This window comes from Anser anser (assembly GCF_964211835.1).
Source record: "Anser anser genome assembly, chromosome: 2".
Taxonomy (NCBI): domain Eukaryota; kingdom Metazoa; phylum Chordata; class Aves; order Anseriformes; family Anatidae; genus Anser; species Anser anser.
In genome coordinates this window covers 53,650,124-53,670,144 of record NC_139721.1, presented here as the reverse complement: position 1 = coordinate 53,670,144, position 20,021 = coordinate 53,650,124, and the positions used below count along the sequence as shown (strand labels likewise).

The 20,021-nt window shown below is 36.5% G+C and overlaps 1 protein-coding gene across 12 annotated transcripts in view; it reads right to left on the bottom strand.

The window, feature by feature from the left end:
- Positions 1–20,021, bottom strand: part of PTPRM (protein tyrosine phosphatase receptor type M) — a 482,484-nt gene that overhangs the window by 208,223 nt on the left and 254,240 nt on the right. For all 12 annotated transcript variants that reach the window (XM_083826617.1, XM_083826619.1, XM_083826620.1 and 9 more), the window contains 4 exons: positions 14,486–14,794; positions 10,976–11,085; positions 6,461–6,662; positions 1,808–1,910 (listed from right to left, as the gene is read on the bottom strand). In XM_083826617.1, coding sequence (XP_083682743.1) covers positions 1,808–1,910; positions 6,461–6,662; positions 10,976–11,085; positions 14,486–14,794 — 724 coding nt within the window. The remainder of the gene's footprint in view (positions 1–1,807; positions 1,911–6,460; positions 6,663–10,975; positions 11,086–14,485; positions 14,795–20,021) is intronic.

The following is a 20,021-nucleotide window of genomic DNA, read 5'->3' as shown; positions in this document are numbered from 1 at the left end:
CATTAACCAAGCTGGTGCTTGTAGCAGAATCAATACACAAGGCATCATTCTTAGTGATGTGCATAAATGAAGTATGACTAAACTTTTAACACCCAATGAATATAGATTAAGATGATGACATCCATATGCAGAATGTGTTCTGCAAGCTATGCAATGACAATATACTTGAGAGTCTAATGCACAATAAAATGTTAAAAGTATTGAGAAATTCTTACTTTAATTTTCATTCTCTGCTTCACGAAGTATTTACATTAAGAGTTTGCAGTCAGCTTTCATTTAAGACCTGTTGCAAAGGACCTCAGTAAATTTGCTGCTGTGTTCATCTGTTTCTGTCAATTCTAAATCTTCATGTTACTTTAAATCCCTCTTCTTATTTTCTTAACCACTCATCCCCTTATTTGGTGTACTTTAATCTCCTAACTAGCTTCTTTCTGTTGTCAGTGAAGCTTCTGATGTGTCACTACTGCTATAGGAGTCAATCATCTTTAGTTCATGATGCAGTTCGAAGGAATGAAACTTTTTTATTTATGGTCCTGCATATTTGTGTTTAAACAAAAATGAGTCCAAACAGTATTATTTTGATCCAGATGCCTGAATGCAGAAAGACTATACCACACTTTAGGAGATAAAGGAAGACAAATATCAAATCATTCGGTTTATAATCTAATTTGCTAAATCAAACAGTTCCACTATATCTGCTGTAATTGCTTTCTGTTTTTTTTTTCTCAGCTTGTTCAGACCTCCTCAAAGTGCTATACTTTCCTTTTAAAAAGTTGTCTGAATGACCAACAGTATGACATTTCCTAAATACAGACATACATACATTCATCTATACAAACATGTAATATGTAATGCAATGATGAATATTGCGTAATACAAAAAAAAAATAAAATGGAATATTCTGATGAAATGCCTCCAAAATGTTAATTTATGTATATATGACTATAACAGATCTGTATTTTCCAGGCTAAGAGAAATTACCAAAACCTCAGCAGCAAGATGGAAATAACTGATAGTCATTCACTACAGCTGGAAACGTTTCTCAGTAGTAACAAAAGGATTGACCATTATTGAGGCTCCATCGTTAGTCAAAAGGAAAAGCATCTTAAACCTCTGAAAAAAATGTATTTCACTCATCTGTATTTTCTTCTCTTCAGAGTATTGAGCTCCTTATTTGTTATCATTCAAAATAATCTAATCCTCTGTTTTCCTCACTGAAAAGCAGGCATATTTTACTACAATAGGTGTAAAACCGTGAAATAAACCACTGCAAATTGGAAATTCATTAGCAGACATTATATAACACTAAAAAACCTAAGCTACTGGTTTTCCTTTTTTTTGTCCCCTACTTCTGCTTTCATGGTCAATTAAAAGTAAATACTTTATGAATGTTACAGTACATATTTTTTGAATTGGCTAACTTACTAAGAGCTGATTATCTTAAATCTGTGAAGTAAACAAGAAGAGAGAATATTACAGACAGTAGCTCAGCATAGAAAATGTGATATGCCCTTGAACTTATAACACTGCAGTAAGCAATTACCTTAAAGAAGCCACCCACACAACAGAACTATGGCTTTGTTCCTTATCTTCAAAGAACAAGCCACTTGCATCTGGATCAAATCCTTTAAACAATACACGAACACTCAACATCAAAGCACTTTCATTTTCTTCAGTTATTTAATTTAATTAGAGCTAATACAGACATGAATTTAGACACTGATTGCTGTGTAGAAAATCCCCAGAATACATGTTCAAGAAATTAATCAATTTGGTTTTAATTTTATAAAGATTTTTCCCCCAGTACCTGACAGGAGCGCCTCTGCTCTGTGCAGGTTTCAGCAAGACTGTCACAGTGCTGTCAGTTTGATTCAAAGGTGTTTCGAGTTCATATGGTGGCATAGAGGGTGCTAGAATAAGAAAAGAAAAGAGGCAAAAATAATCATTATTCCCATATTTCTTCTTTCAGGAGTTGTATCTTTATTTGAATATTTAATTCAAAAGACTCCTGCAAATATAGACAGTATTATAGGTCTAATGTGCTTTCAGTTACGAATATGAGACAACTTTTAAATAACTTCAGTGAAAAAATTAAAGGAATCCTAGCTCACTGTCAATTCCAAGATAGCCAACAGTTCCTAATAAGGGTAAGTTTTCAGGAAGTACTGAGAGTCTCTGACTTGGAAATGAAAATTGAAATTATTTCAAGAAGAGCATCTGCAAATGTGCATGCCAGGGTGGCTATAGTTTTTGAAACTGTGAGCCCAGCTTTCTCAATGTGTCTGTGGTATTAGGCTACACTCTCAGAACTTGTCATTTCTGCAATTTTAACTACTGCTGTAGCTGTCACAGGCCTATTGTCCACCACAGGAATCATTTACAATAATCAAAAAGGATTATCACCATGAGAACTTATCATAGTTTGAAGCCACACTTAATGGCACTTTTGCAAACTGTGTCTTCATTAAGGAATTACAGCTGTGATTAAAATAAATGATGCCTCAGTTACTGTCTTTTACTGTTGTTACTTTTTTCAGTTCTATCACCTACTTGCATTTTTATCATTATATTGAATGGAAGACTGCTCAGTTAATTGCTTGTTTAGCAGTCTGTTGTATCCTTATTGTCCCCTTATTAATGATGATACACAATTAATAGATTTAATGGCTACTGAAGCACAAAGTCATCATTGCAATGACCTTTTTTGACCACAGGAATAATGCAGGACAATGAACTTTCCTAAATTAATTCCTGCTTGAAACAGAAAATATATTTTTGTGGGGAGAAGATCTTTTCTTTAGTTCTGGGTTCTCCCAGTGGCTAATTACACTCATTGTTGAACACGAAAATTTATGTGGCATCTGAATTCATTTAGCTTCATCTTCCAGATGCTGGACACATTGTGTATCACGGTGAATTACTTAATCAGAGTACATTATGCTCCACATACAGACAGTATCATAAAATCATAGAAAAGTTTGGAGTGGAAGGGACCCTAAAGACAACCCCATTCCAACCCCCCTGCCATGGGCAGGGACACCTCCCACCAGACCAGGTTGCCCAAAGCCCCATCCAGCCTGGCCTTGAGCACCTCCAGGGATGGGGCATCCACAGCTTCTCTGGGCAGCCTGTGCCAGTGCCTCACCACCCTCTGAGTGAAGAACTTCTGCATAATATCTAATCTAAACCTACTCTTTTTTAGTTTAAAACCTTTACCCTGTGTCCAGTCACTACACTCCCTGATAAAAGAGTCCCTCTCCAGCTTTCTTGGAGGCCCCCTATAGGTGCTGAAAGGCCGCAATGAGGTCACCCTGAAGCCTTCTCTTCTCCAGGCTGAACACCCCCAGCTCTCTCAGTCTCTCTTCCTAGGAGAGGTGCTCCAGCCCTCTGATATTCTTCGTGGCCCTCCTCTGGATGTGCTCCAACAAATCCATGTCCTTCTTGTGCTGGTGGCCCAGAGCTGAATGTAGTACTCCGGGTTGGGTCTCAAAAGAGCAGAGTAGAGGGGGAGAATCACCTCCCTTGACCTGTTAGGTAGCTGTATAATTCTTAAACTCCTCTAGCAGATTAAATAGTTCCAGCAACATGAGTCACTCTCTCTTTAAAGTGTATATTCCCATCTTTTGCACCTTCCCACTATTACCTGCACCTACTTGAAAGATGTACGAACTTCTCTTGCCTTTATCCTTATTTCCCTATACATTTATGTAAGGTCTGCATTAATGCTTTTGTCCACAACTCTTCAGTCTGCTGTGAAACCAGTAACATCTTCATCGTTTTTCATTGGTATTCATCAGCCTAGGCTATAAGCTGCGGTTCTATCAGTCCCACCTTTGACTCTTGGCTACTTCTTCTCTCCACAGATACTGGGACAACATCTGTTCTTTTCCTGTTGTTCCATCTAGGTTAGTATTCTTCCTCTTCCACATTGTGCACAAGTGAAGAAGGAGCTTATTAATAGAGAAAGCAGGAGACATTGTTCCTATTCGCATTTTTTGCAACTGCACTCCCTGGTCTTCAGCAGCAGAAAGCTCAGACCCAGTAAAAGGTAAAGATTTTAAAGGCTATGTACCTGTGGTGGGCCACACTGAATTGGTGTACACACAAGGCAAGACTCTTTAAGCTCAGAGCCTGAATCTATTTAGTGAGGATGGCATCTCAAGCTGCTCAGTTCTGTCAAGTTTCCACAGTTTGTGTGCAAATTGTAACATTTATAGTTTGCTCAAATCTGGAAAGATTTTCAGAGTGATGGCTCAGATTAATGTCTGTCTTCTCACTAAATATTCAAAACCCTGTTTGAAAACACTTCAGTAATGTGTTGGTCACAATAATTTTTCAGTTTGTCAGCCATGTTCCTGAAACGGATGAAATTCTTCTGGGTGAGAAAAGCATCATAAAAAATTTCAGCCTGCACAGCTGTCTTTTCACAAAGTTATATGCAACAGAAAACAGAGTCTTCCAATAGAGTGCCCATCAATTTTGATAGAAGGCATGGCTACTAGCTCTGCTTTTAGTAACGCTTATTTACATACAGATCATTTCATCCATCAATGCCAATCACACAACTGTAGAATGAAACATGGCAACTATTTACAGTACAGAATAGTACTACTCATCAACTTAAGACAGGAAATTAAGACTAGGAAAATGCAGTCTAGAGCCAGACAAATTAAAATGCAATGACTCAATTTAGAAATTGGTCAGAATGTACTGTTGCCACCTCATATGTTCTAAAAAGGTTCTGTGAAATCTTTTATCCATAAATGTTCAGGATTTTCATTTCATATCTTTTCAAAATGGAGAACACTGGCCACACACAGAGCCTCAAAGCTTTATGGGTGAGACAATGAGATTACAGGCTTATATCACTGCGAAAAGGACACCATACTCACCAGCTAAAATTTCAGTTGTGGTTTTTCAACGATACTAAGAAATGCATGTATTCTGCTTCTATTTTAAATTCAAGAGACTGCCTTTAACTACCCAAGGACAAGTCTTAAGCATTCCTGTTAGCACAGTAACTAACATGAAGTAATGAGAGAGTGGGGTGCAGGCAAGACAGCTTGCAGAACCTCACCAGATGGTTGCTTGGAGGTTTGTCTCATTTCAAGCATGTCCATTCACACTAATGAGTTTCAGTTGGTGACATACCAAATTTAGAAAAGAACGACAATTTAAACGACAGAACTACTCTCAAATGCCCAGACTCTCCTCTATTCTCAATACTTTCCTCCCTTCCTCACTCTAATAAGGCCTAATTCTGCCATCCTAACGCATATCAAGTCTTGTTATGTCAGAAGTTGCTTTCTGACAGAGAATGGTTTGCTCAATGTGAGAAAAGTGATGGAGAATGAGCCCCATCTTTACTAATCAGTGTTTATGCATTCTTCTAAGAATAATTTTCTAATTTGAAAACTATCACCTGCTTTTTTTTTCTCTACAGTCTACAGTCAGTAATTCCCACCTCACATTAACTGTCCTTTCCTGTAATAAAAAGAAATTGCCCTGATTAACAGTTGTTATTTTTCATTCCAGTGAGGACAGAAAATGAGTGATTGGGAAAACTATACAGACGGAGAGTAAAAAGAAAGAAGATTTTGTATCCAAATGCTTTCCCTTATCCTTTCTGAAAAGCAAATTTGACCACAAATAGATAAGGCAATTTTCTTTAAACATTACCAAAGAGCCATAGTTCAACCATCACTTTAATTCCCAAGGAGACTGTAGAGAAGTTAAGAGCAAAGGGATTTCAACTGTAACTTTGCAAAACATTTTGTCATCAATTACATAAGCATTTTAGAGTATGTAATAGTATTGCAACCCATTAGCTAGAGAAATAGTGTTCCTCTGCCTCTGGGAGGGCTTTAAAATATTGTTCATGGATCTGCAGAACTGACAGAGTCATGCTGCTCTTATCTGAAAACCACTACTCCTGATGTTCTTGTCTAATACAGTTTCATATCCACCTCAGTCCACACGCCTGCTAGGAACTTATGCTGGCTGGCAGTCAGCTGCACTTCCTAAGAGAGCGTTAGACATACAGTATTTCTGCTCTACTCTCAATTGTTCATGGCTCATTAAAGAGATTTTCCAGCACTGTTACTATACTAATTTAGAATCATGTCAAGGCTGAATAAGCTCTGAATGGAACCCTCATCCTCATGTCCCCAAAACCCTATGCTAAACGTTGCAATAGCAACTGGCACTGATTGTAGGCACATAATTCATAGGGTATCTTGGGTGGTAAATTACAGTTGTGAATAGGAATTTCAAAGTACTAGCAGATATTTAAGCACTTGGAAGTTTTTCAGGTATGTCACTTTTGCATCTTCAGGGATGAACACTTATTTTACTTTTTTTCAATTTGCTGCTTGTAAAATCCTGAGGAAGAAATAAGCAATGAAAGAATTACCCATGTCATTATATTGTAAGCAAACAATAATACTCTTTAAACAAATACCTGATATTTTTGTGGTGAATTGATTTGTGATTGGAGGTCCAAAACCTTTAGCTGTGCTGGCTCTGATGGTAAAAGAGTAGGTAGTGCCAGGATACAGTCCAAAGAAGAGATAGTGCGTTTCATTTCCTAGCTTTGAGACCCGTCCACTTTGATTGGATAAATCTATTTCTGGGTCAAAGGAACTGACTGCTTTGTAGGTGATCTGCAAAAGAATAAGAAAGTTATAAACTGTCTTGAGCAGATGGACAAAGATTGCATCTTTATCCAGTAAACCCTCCTGATGTATGCACTGTCAGACATTTTATGATAAGCTATCTTACTCTCTTATACCCTTCAAATCCTGAATCCCATGAAGGAACACAGAAACTCAGCCGTAACTGGTATGAGTTATTACTTTTATAGATACAGAGACTTAGAGGCAGCTAGATTACAACTCTAAAGGATGGGTTCAGGCTTGCATTAATTCCTTCAAGATGCTGGCTTTAACAATGTCATTTTTTGAATTCATCTTACTGTTGGTTTTGATCAGCAACAATAACAAAACCAAAACAACCCGGCAGAAATGCATAAACAAATAACAAAAGGGGTGGCCCCCAGTTCTAGCTGACTTGACTGTAACTACACTTTGCTCTGAATGAGATTATCCTTAGAAGATGATAAGGGCAGCTTAAGGCAAAATTTTCAGGATGTGGGTAGAGCTTATATTTTAGTCTAAAGCTTAGATATTGTAATTGCTAATTTGGAAATTTTCAGGTCATTACATTGTACCTAGGTCAGATTCTCCTTTGGAGGAAATGGGAGATAAAATGTTAATATATGCAAAATGTATACTGTATCCTCAGTTCCCTCTTTGATTCAAACAGTATTTTTAGTTTTCATTAGAAATGTTAATATAAGTTCACAGCAAAACTTGATCCAGATTTTTATATTAATTACTAATTTCCATGCACTGTAATGAGAACTTAAAAATAAGAAATCCATTAAAAAATTAAAAATGATTCATCCCTCCTTTTTACTTATAAAGTTTCATTTGCATGTGAATATGTATAAATCCAACATGGTTATTATTTAAAGTGATAACTGACATTCTTTTTGTTATATTCCATATCATTCTAATTAAGAAGATACACAAAACAAAACTTAGAAGCACGCAAGTGTTGGTATTATACACCTTTAATAGTTGCCATTTCCTAAAACCTCTGACAATGAAAATTGATTTCTAAATGAGCCACTAAATATAACATCAATGAAGTACTGAAAATAAGTAATAAAGCCCTTTGATGCTATCTGGGTAAACTCTGACTTTTTTTGCATGACATAGGCAGATCTAAAATTCTTCATCCATAAATTGAACTGAGATTACATTAAAAAACACTCAACTAACCTCCCAATTCTAAGAGAAAACAGATGAAACTACCAAATATCTAAATTTTTATCAAATTAATTATCAATTTATCAAATTAATTATCAATTAATTTGCCCAATTTGCCTCTTCCCTCCTGCCCACCTCCCAAATACACGTTTCCTAATAGAATCCCCTTTTCTGATAGTAAGTGTTGTTCTGTCTGCTTGTGGGAGAGTGGGCCAAATAGTTTTTGAAGATTTTAAAAGACTGGTTAGACAACTACATGGCAGCCATGTTTTATATAAACCTGATCCTGTTTTGGAGCAGATATGTGAACTAAATGAACTCTTGCAGCTCCATTTAACTCTGTTTTCTATGGTTTGATAATTCTTAACTGGATTTTTTATTATCTCATGTGAGTTTTATTTGAAGTAAAACCTGGATGTCAGAGACTTAGCTTAGATTCTTATATGTTAGATTCTTATACATTTTTGTACAGTGCTTAATTACTAGATAGCTAAGTGGCTGATGTCCCATAATGAAATATGTTCTCCCAGGGGCCATGCAGAACACAGTAAAAAAGAAGTGTTTTGCCTGGTTAAAATGAACTTGCAGTGTTTCTTTATTTTACTCCTACTTATAAGACTATTCCTATTTTATTTTTTTTGAAAAACAGTTTCTCAGTGCTACCATTGCTAGTGCCAGCTCAGCATTGCAGTGATGAAAAAATGGAAGGAGAATAATGTTCTCACTGTTGTTGACTATATGTTGTTGACTATTTTTATCAAATTTGGATGAAATCTTGCACAAAATCCAAATCCCTTTATTCCTACAACTGTGGACTTGTATTGGTGATAAAGACTTTATGTTACTTCTTCATCTAAAAGCTTTTTTTTTCATATAAATATTGGTAAAATAATTGAATTGCTCCTGATTTTACAATAGCAATAAGTAACTTAATACTTGAATAGTTTTTTCCCACCTACTTCAGGCACTAAAAACATATGCCTGTCTGCAGAACACAGACTAAGTAATGAGATTTTTAATACCACAGAAAGTTAGGTTCTTAGATTAAGAAATGCTTGACAGAAAGGTGTGATTGAGCCGCCTCTGTGGGAGCAAGGATGCAGACTCACGACTGCACATTAGGTGTGCCCGCCTACTGGGATCAAGACCCTGGGAGCTTCTTCTGAAATAAGGTGTCCGCTGCTGCGGTCTTAGGGCTGACCCTTTAAAAAACGGCCACCAGCTGAAGGTGTTGCCTGGGAAAGAGAAACCTTGCTCCTAGGCCTGACTCGGGCTTACATACTTGCAGTTCTGTCTCACCCAGTAATCTACACTTTTTACATTAGAACTGCTGATGTGCTTACAACCAAGGCTCAGATGACTCTTTGTCTAAACTCTGGCTTGCTGTAAGGCATAGGCAGTAGCTAGACACCCTGCTTGTCAAGCCAGGGGGATACGGAGCTGTGCTGGATGCATTATCTTGACAGCTCCAAGATCAGCCAAAGAGGGGCCTACTGAGATATCATGGATAGTCTAAACTAACTGATAAAACACAGCTACCTAAACCTCATCCAGCTTGTCTGGATCTTACCTTGTGAGCCAGTTCAGTTACCTAATGTATACCTGAAGTATACTTTTATATTTCACCTGGATACTCCACATTCCCAATAGGTAAAATGTCCTTGTGATTCATTGTGTATATTTGTTGGCCTTGAGGTAGTTTGCCAGCCATATTTATAAAAAACTTTGTGGTACACTTTAAGCTTTTAAGCAAAAGACAAGGGAGAAAAAGTATTGACAAACAGGTCTTCAGCAACTTCATGGCTCATATTCAGCCACCTGACTGGACTGAGCTGGCATCTTTAGAACAAGTTTGGTTGCATCAGACTGTTAGTATCTGTCACTTAAAAATTAATGAAGCCAGGCTTATGCTTTAAATGATTGCTTTACTTCCTTCATCTCTTCGTTGAGCTATTGCTAGTAGAGCTATCTCTACTAGATAAATAGCAGAAGGAGATATCAGTATTTTATTTTATCTTATTTTATCTTATTTTTCAATATTCTCTTCACTGTTGGAATGCTACATTCTTTTGATATTCAAGGACTTGCTGAATACCTTAGAAAGTTTGGCCAAGCTATTTTTTTCACTTCAATATCCCTGTGCAACTCCCATTATGGCTGATGAAGTTATACATACATATTTAAGAATGAGCTGCATGTATACACTGCATGTACTTCTCAGCACTGTAATGACATGCACACATGCTTATAAACAGAAAGATGATTTGACACTGTGTGTTTCTATGTACATTAAGCCTAACATCAATAAAAACATTAACATATTAACTAAAACACCCTGATCCTTCAAGATAGGCAACTGTTGAAGTAGCTGGAAAGTAGTTAGCCTTATCAAAAATCAATCCATACTTTTTCATAACATTTTATATTCTTACAATAAAACAGTTTTCAAAACAGTATCAATAGGTTAGCATTCAATTTAACTTTTCTCTTACACTATACCTCATTTAGGTGTTTTTTTTTTTTTTTTTAAACAAAGCATTCCAATACCAATTTTGTAGTAAGGTCAGGTAAGAGGCTTAACAGTGATTACTGTCTGACAGCTTAATCTGTGCAGTCTTTTGTCAATTTTTCTAAAAGGTATTCAGGCAGAGGTTCCATACGAGGAAAAGCAGCGATTTTTAGGCATCTAACAACATATAATTTTGTTGAATTTGCATTAAAAAATGCTGTATTTTTTAAAAAATTATTTATGCCTGCTTGTTTCTATTACAATAGACTTCCTGTGATGAGTCTCACCTAAATGTGATGTTGACTGTCATGTCTCCTCTTTTTTTAAACCAACCAGTAAGATCTGTCTTTCAGTCTTTTAAATATTTGTTCCAGACTACTAGACAGAATGATATATCATATCATTCTAAATTTAGCAGTTTTCTTAAAGCTGATAACCCAGAACATTTTGGAGACTTTCAGTAATTCACTCCTATATTACACATTTGATTTTATTACTTTGTAAGTGCTACTACATTCAAAAAGAATATTTACAGAAATTAGGAAAAAAATATTTTTTCAATTTCTTATTAATTATGCACTTCTAAAAGCCAATACAATACATGAAAGTGAAAATATGACAAAATGCTTGATACCTCATACAAAGTAATCACACCATATGTTTGCGCTGGCTCTCTCCACTGAAGAAAAATCTTCTCTTCAAAGGTACTCCCTTGAATGGATTCAAGTGGTACAGCACTTGGGACTAATGTATAAAAAAAAAGAAAAAATGCTGTTTTGAGAAAAGTTTCTGAGGGAGACACTGTGTGGTACTTGTGCTGTCAAGGCAAAAAAACAGTCCATCCATCATGTCTCAATCCATTGTTGGGGTATAGTTCATATTCCATGGAATTTGTTAAACAGATCATATATATATATATATATACATATATACATACACACACACACACACACACATATATATATATGTAAATATAACCTCCTCTTTTCCATCTCTACTTCTGTTAACCACTATTCATTACTACTTCTACTACCCACTATAACTTCCCCAAGACTGAAACAAAGACCAGGGTAGCTTAGCAGTGAGAATGATTTCTTTTACAAGATAGTGCCATTAAGGAAACTTGTGTCACCTTCAGTATAAAAAGGAACTAGTAAGGCTTGCATTTTTCCAGTAAAACAATACTGATGAAAGAAAAGGACAATCAACTTTTTATAAGGAATTAAGTGGTCTCAAGGATAAATTCTTGTAAATAAAATCTACTTGTAATACCTACTTACCAATAGTATTACTGTTCTATACTGAAAGATATTAAACTGTCATGTCTGAAAATGGACAAACATTGAAGTAACAAGGTATTATTTTATCTTACTGAACTAGAATGGCTAGATTGGAAAGATGAGTCGCACTTTGCAATGGTGATGCTCACTGACTGTAGGCCTGATGCCCCACAATAGGGTGAACGTACAGTAATGGTGATGCAGCCAAATTGAAAACCTAACATTATTCATCCTTCATAAAGATTCTTAATTTATGAGAATAAACTGAACAGTCAGGGACGTAAGAAGTTTCTGATAAAGACGTGCCAACTGCTCTCAGATAGCTACTTTTTTCCTTTTGTTTTACAACAATCACTTTATCCTAGTGCCAATGTCAGCACAGTTTTCAGACAAGGAGATGTGCAACTAGCATGTGGACATGTATCTGCGATTTTATTTTTATAATAGCCCATTAAACGTAACGTAAAAAGAAAATCTTGAAAAATGCACACAGGACTGTTACGAAGCATAAGGCATTAATGGGTTAGCACTTACATGAAGTGCATGTGAAAAAAACAGTCAGAAACTAGTTTCTGCAACATCTGAAATAATTTCTCAGACCCCTTTATGAGATTTACCCATATAGGTAAAGAATAGGAAGACCTATAAGCAAGACACATGGTGACTCCTTCCTGTTACTAGGTCTGGTAGACCACAATTCTCCTCCTACTCCTCTATGCTGCTTGTCTGGGAGTTGAAACGCTTCTGTTCCCTACCACTACAGGATTTAAATAGTTTGAGACTTTAAAAGCACATCTTTGTATCACTCCGCACAGTCCCTTGTAGGAAATCCTCTGCCAAGGGAAAGCTCCAAGGACACAGTGATAACTTCTGAATTTGCTTACCAGTCCTAACTGGGTCAGTAGAACCATGCCTTTAGAGCAACCTTAGGTCTAGGCAATAAGCCTTGCTTCCATGTAGGAGAGAACCAGCAAACTCATTTGGAAGCATAGGGTTAATGATTTAAGTGCAAAAGGAAAGGAATTTAATATAGTGCGAATAAGTTCGAAGGATAGCAAAACACCGTGATAACTTTCTAAAATTATCTGAATGCCATAAACTCTAAACAGTAATGCCATGAGGGAGATCAAATAGTGGAAGAGGTTGCCTGGATGTGGGATATTCATCCCTGGAGATACTCGAAACTCAACTGGATATGGCCCTTGCAACCTACATGATCACGTGATTTGAAAAATTATAATGATCTTATGGGTCACATCCCGTTGTTGTGCTGCACCCAGATTTATGGATTTATGTGCCTTACTGAAAGTGTACAGTATACAAAAACTCTGTTTCTTTTTTTAATACTTGCAAAAATATCACAGTAATGGAATCATAAGTTTTCAGGCTTGGTATTTCAAAATTGATTCATATTATGGAAAGAATATTAAAATACTGTCCCTGGCATTCATATATACGAATATGTTCCATATACATACATGGAACTTGGAATACTGTAAAGTTCCAGAGGGCCAGGAATAAGCAAATACTATGTAAAATTTTAAAGAAAATACGTAAATGGTCCAGATATCAGTAAGGTCTTTAACTTCGTCATTCTACAAATGAACTGAATCAAAACTAGAGGATGACAGCAAAATTAATTACAATTAAACAATTTTTATGTTAGCTATGCTTGGTCAAATCCGTTGCATTAGCAACTATACATTCATAAATTGTTTAATTTATTTCCTCATATATTTTGATTAGAAATTAGTAATACCCAAAACCATTACAGCATATATTAAATGATTTAATAGGTTTAAATGACAGTCTTCAAGTATTTATTACAAGGGGAACTCATCACTGCTGAAGTTCTTTTCTAGAAATCTTTCCAGAATGTTTTCAGTAAGTCTATCGTTGATCTGAAAGAAAATACAAAGCCACTCCTGTTCAGACTGCAGATGATAAAAATGGGAGGAGAAAGGATCCATAAAAGGATCTGTTATATAAAGCAGTCCCAGACATTTGATAAGGTTTTTTCAAACAGTAGACAAATGAAGGTGCCTAAAAGCACAGTCAAAAAGCCTAAGGCACACTTCTAAAGGGCACCAAGGGGCTATACATTAGTGCCAAGTGTTCTGAAAAGGTGGTACTGACTCCTGACACATGACCAATTCAACAAGGAACTCCCATTTTGGTGTAGTAGCTAACAATGCTGCAGTAAATTGCCTGTGTGGATAGACACAATAATATCACATAGGATTCAGAAGGATACTACCATCTTTCATACAGCATTACTGAGATACAGTAGCCAATTCTGATGTGCATACTTCAAAAAAAAAAAAAAGACTGACAATTTATGTTGTTGCTCAAAAGAAAAAAATGAAGAGATCTGAAAACCTCATTTTAGCTTAAAATTACAAAAGGGGATAGAGTATGTTGAATGTATGCATACAAAAGACATTGTCTGGATAAGTAACTAACAGCATTCAGTGGGTGAATAGCCAAAGCTAGAGAAATTGAAACTGCAACTCAGGAACGAGTATTTAATGTCGAGCATATCACTCAAGAGAAAATCTTACATGAGGATACTGTGACCATCACCTGAAATTTTTTCAAACTGAAACTGGAACTTTTAAGAGGCAGAACATAGTTCATGCAGAGGTTATGAGTTTGCTGAAGAAATGATTAAATTATATATATTATAGTTTATGTAAAAGATAATCATATTACTTAATATTTAACAGTCCCTTTACTGCCTTAAAATTGCTGAAGTTGGTGAAAAAAATTTAAAGATGGTGAAAATAGAACACACAGAAAAACATGTTGAATATCACTTAGGATACATGTACAATGTATATGTATATTTAAATACAGAAACTCACCATCTTCATCAGTTTGTACTACAAGTTCTTGGCTTTCTTTTCGTCCTTCGGGATTCATTAGTACTAATTTGATGCTGACATTTGTGTACGGTGATAGATTAGTAATTGTGTGCTGTGGATGTGAACTTTCTGTATCCCAGCTTACTTCTTCTCTCACTTGCTCTTGTCCTCCAGCCTGGTAACGGTAATGGACTGTGAGGTTGTATCGATGGCAACGTGTGACGTTATATCCAAATGGTTCCCAGCAAATGGTGATTTGCCTAGATTTGATCTCCACAACTTCTAGTTTCCGTGGCCCACGCATCGGATCTGAAAAATTCCCAACATAACTCTGGTATGATTATTGATGCATATTATAAGAGTAAGAGCAATAAGAAGTTATACGGTTCTATAAATATGACGTGTAAGTAGAAACAGAAATTCACCACTTTATCTCTCACAGTGCAAATGACAATAAAAGTCTAATAAAACATCAGGAAAAAAAAACACTGAGGAAAGGAGAGAAAGTGTCTGTGATGAAAAATTAAGACCAAACAAAAAACCAGAAACTTTTTATCCTTTTTAAACTCAAACTAGTTTAAATGATGCTTGCTTTTTTTTTTTTACCTATCTGATGCTTGCAAAAAAAAAAAAAAGAGCTATTTTGTTTACAAATTAATGTGTTAAAACTTTTAGAGCAAAACCCTTCATTTTGCTGAGAGCAAAAGAAGTATCTAAAAATAAAAGGTAATTTTAGGGAAAACTTGCAAATATATGCTGATTTTCTCCCAGGACTGCTTATACAAAGAAAAGTGTTAGCTGGTTCTTCAGCTATTTCTTACTCACTTGTTTTTAAGCTAGACTGAATGCAATTACTCAATCTCAATTTAGCCAGGACATTAAGTTAATATTCCAACTCCTTTAAAATAGTCCATAGGGTTCTTCTCCCATAAATATTAGTTGTTACTAGCTTCTTTATTTTAGTTTTAACAACATCTAAAGCAGTGTAAATACCCCAGTTCATTGTAGTGGTTTAATAGAGAATCAAAAGAAACCGGCAGAAGACATGTCAGCTGATATCTTACTGCACCTGAACTTTCCTAGAGATATCCTAGCTGACAGCCAGACATAAATCACATCTAACAAAATCATACCCAGGAACTTACGGCTATTTATAAACAAGAAGTTTTTCAATAATTTAATTATCCAAAGATTGTTGAGGAAGTTAAAGTTTCCCCATTCCTACTGGTCTCGGCAACTGAGTTACAAAATTGACCCCAAATTTCCACCATATTACAGCACAACCACTGAGTTGGCACACACCTCACATTTTCAAAACACTGTTATTAGTAGAGCTATTATACATATTTAGTGATAATGCTTTTTTTTTTTTGCTTTTTTTTTTTTTAATATTGGAGCCCTCAACAAGATTAAAGACAACGTCTGGTTTTATCCACTGCTTCACTAGTTAAATGCTTAGAAGAGACTTTTAATGAGCTAGAAGCCTCTTATACGTAAACAAATTAATATGCATCTTCCCTCTTTTATGTTTATTAATCAACATGTCTTCACTTGGAATGTTCTAAACAATTTATACAGGATTTCATCTTTTTCCTTTTAATAAAATCCCTGCATGCTTAAAATATTTGTTCAAAGATGTTATTCATCTTAGCTCCTTGAAGAAAAGGTGTTAAGAAATTGCTTGTTCTCTGTACATCTACAAAGCAGGGTATTTTTTTTCGCTTTCAAATCCTCCGTTTTTTGTTTTTTAATTAATTGCCACTACCCAAATGTGTTGATCACCAGTGTAGAATATTTCCCAATTGGTGACAAAATGGCAGAGCAAAACAAATTCAGTAATAGATCTAATCCTAGTCTCCTTTCTGATGACAAGACTGGTAAAAATTTCCTCAAAAAGGATGAATTGGTACAGAGCCATTTACCTGCTTCCGAACTCAGATACCCCAGCAAAGAAACCTGATGTTCGGGATATTTTCTATTGCTACAACAGTTAAGATTAAGGAAAGGCAAACCTTGAAGACTGGCAAACCCTGAGAGTTTCATATATTTTTTAAGCATTTAGTTCTGTGTAATTGAGACATAAATCTCATGAAAAAGGAATGTTCCTTTTTTGGATTCATATCAGCTTTTCTTTATTCAGGTGAGACTATGAATAGCAAAGGGCATCCGATTGGTATTGTGGAACTGTCTTGCTAGCTGGATGGGCTAAATAGGACTAGAAAATCAACAAAATTAAGGTGACCCTGACATACAACATTAAGCAGTTGAACAAAGATCATAGCTGCAAGAATATGGATCAGCCAGCCTATTTAGTTTCATAGTAGGCACATCAGAAAATTCCCAGGAGAGCTGAGAAATCTTTTTTATTAGAGAGAGAAAACTAATTCATATAATTTTAAAGCTGAAATCAAGTGGCTATACAAAAAAAAAAAAAAAAAAAAGGATCAAAACCTATCCAAGATTTCTGCCCAGGAGAAAGATATTCTTATGTCCCGCTATCTCAGTAAAAAGTACAAGTTAGCCCTCTAGTTAGATCTTGAAGTCATTGCTATGAGAATGACATATACTTTCTTCCTTCAATAAAAGAGACAAGGGAATAAGAGATAGGACTGGAAAAGCTGGAAATTATACGGCTTTCATTGATATTCACAGGATAAAGTTTATCAGACAAGTCAAATACCCTGCATGCTTTGGTTCCTGACTTGATTCTGTAATCTGGAGTATGAGATAGCTTCACAGTTTGTGTCTGTTCTTCTCACCATTCATTCAGAGGTGATGCAACTGAGAGGGCATCCCTCTGTGGGACAAGCATGGTGTGAACCAGCCAGTGCCAGCACTTAAATGGAAAGGAGAAAGGGAGAGGTAGGATAAAAGGAACTGGGACAGAGCACAGAAAAACATTTAAGGAAAAATAAAGCATGATCTCATATGCACCAGGTGGGATAACTGCTGGATTACATCAGGTTCCCACTGAGAAAGTGAGGTTGAATATTCCAAAGAGGTCTGTCCATGAAGCAGCCTCTGAAGATGCTGGGCTGCACTCCCAAGTGTTCACACACTGGGTTTCTTTGATCCCGCTTTTAAAGTCTCAGAATGGACCTAGTTAGTGCAATAGAATATGCTTCATTATTTCTTTAATCAAATAAACTTGAATTACCACTACTTCATTGATGTTATTTTTCTTTCTAATGCTGCACGTATTTGATTTATCAGACATGCCTTCATTACAGACCTGAGGATACCAGCCCTGACCACGCTCTATGTAGCTGAGTTCTCAGTCAGAACAGATCTGTATTCTCCAAGAACACAACGCTTTTTGGTTACAATCAGCTAAGCCGTACTGTAAGGAGGAACAAAATGAAGGGAAAAATGTTCACTTTCAACGAGAAAAAGAGGCTAAATTAACAATGGATTTTTTGGAATAAAAACGTGGCTAAAGACAGCCATGAAAAATACCAGTTTCTGTAACAAAGGATGGGAAGAAGGAGCCCACCTGCAGAGGGGTTATACAGCCAGACCTCTCCCCTCACTCTGCCTTTCTCTAGATGAACAGATGCTCTGTTTTTCCTCAGTATCCCAGCTATTTTCTTCTGCCTCACTGCTGCAAATCATGAGGCAAAATGGGGAAATAAGGCCTACCAGTTCATAAAAGATGAGGCTGCCCTCCCAGAGGAGAGCACTGCCTGTCATGCCTGAAGCCTCGCCAGGTACTTCTTACTAAATCCCCTGACGGTGCCTGCAGCCTTTTTCGTACTGCTCTCCTTCTGCCAGCTTCAGCAGGTAGCAGGCAGTGAAGTCTGACAGTTGCAGCTCTGACCTGAGGGACCAGCAAGCCCAGTTCTAGCCCCTGGCACTTTAGCATCCCATTTAATCGGTGATCTTGGCTCCTTCTCTGCTCCGCTCTGTTTTCCTCAGAATATGGAGCAGAGACTGACAGATAGGATCAATTTCCATTGCAGCTTCAATTCACAGCTCATTTCTCTGGAACTTCACACTTTACCTCTTACTACAAGTACAATGCTTTTTCAGAAGCTCAATTTCAGAATCACAGAGAGACATTTAGGTGTATTTTTAGCATCCTGCCATTGATCATCAAAACTTGGGTTTAGAATAAAAACTCAGAGTGGGAGTTTTGTCTTTTCACACAGACTTTCACTGCAGACCCAGTGAAAGGAGTTGAAGCAGGAGTGGTGCGGGGAATTTCTGCTGCTCCATGACACTCCAGCAGCAGCAGAGATCTGACCTGTGTTGGGTACCATTCAGAAGATGAACCATCATGTTCAGACGGCTCCATCTGAACCACATTCAGAGGACCACCTGAACAACAGGAATGAAGACTTTATTTCTTGTCCAGGCAAATTATTCATGTGGTTTCGCTCTGTAATAACTCTCACGATTTAAATTCCAGACTGGTCTCTATTATCCTTCCACAGAAGTAAAGGATGAACAAAATCAGAAAATACAAACATTTACAATGAAAACAGAATCATCTGAGATTTAAGATGTCATCTACCGCAGCACTTTCAAACCAAATTTAAATAATGGTAATTGAATATACAGATATGACATCCAGGATCTCCCGGCTTTGTCACAGATTTTCTTAACATCTTTTCACATCAATTCCTTCTGAGATAAATGGGAGTTCATAGTAGACTAGTATCAATGTCGCATATAATTTCTTTAATGTGAAGCAAAGAGCTTGCATACTGCAGTGATGGAGACCATAAGCATGCTTTAGACTTGATTCTGCCTGCTGACTCAGGACTACGTCTGATTCAGCAGACAATTTGAGACAATTGCTTTGTTCCAAACAGGAATACTTATGCTTTAATTCAAACACACGCTTTAAGAGTTCACCAGCACTGGTAAAAGTGATCAAGCTGTCAGAGCACTTTACTGAATCAGAAGTACCTTCCAGAGAAAAACAAGAGAAAAGCTGAGGAGGAGACAGAAAGTTCACTTCCCCCTGCAGAGAAACTAAAACATTAAACACTTGAAGATTTTTTAACAATGGAGATCACAGCTCTTGCTTTATATGTATTTATGCACACCGTATTTAATCCATGTTTCTCCTTACTTGGTATAACTCCACCTGCAGAGGTTATAAAGTTAGACTTCTCTACTTATGCTACAGTGTTCCAGCTAAGTAGATACGATGCCACTCCTTAGCAGTCTCAGTATCATGTTATGTCTCAGGGGCATAGACCGCAAGGTAATGAAATATCTTTTCATCTACAGAAGAACTGTGTTACGACCTCGATGCTATCAAAGTAACAACATTTGCCTATTTTTTAGAAAACTATTCTCGAGATTTGTATATCTATAGTCAACAGCAAACAAGGAAGTAGGTAAAATGTTTTAATTGTTTGGATTACTTGATTATATCCAATATGTATAAGGCTGCAAACTGTGTGAGGTTGTTTGCAAACCTGGTTGGACAGTTTTGTGAAAGATCACATTCAATGAGATGGACTGATTTCTATTAGCATAATTATTTTTTCTACAAGTTCTTCAATAAGACTGAAATTCAAAAAGC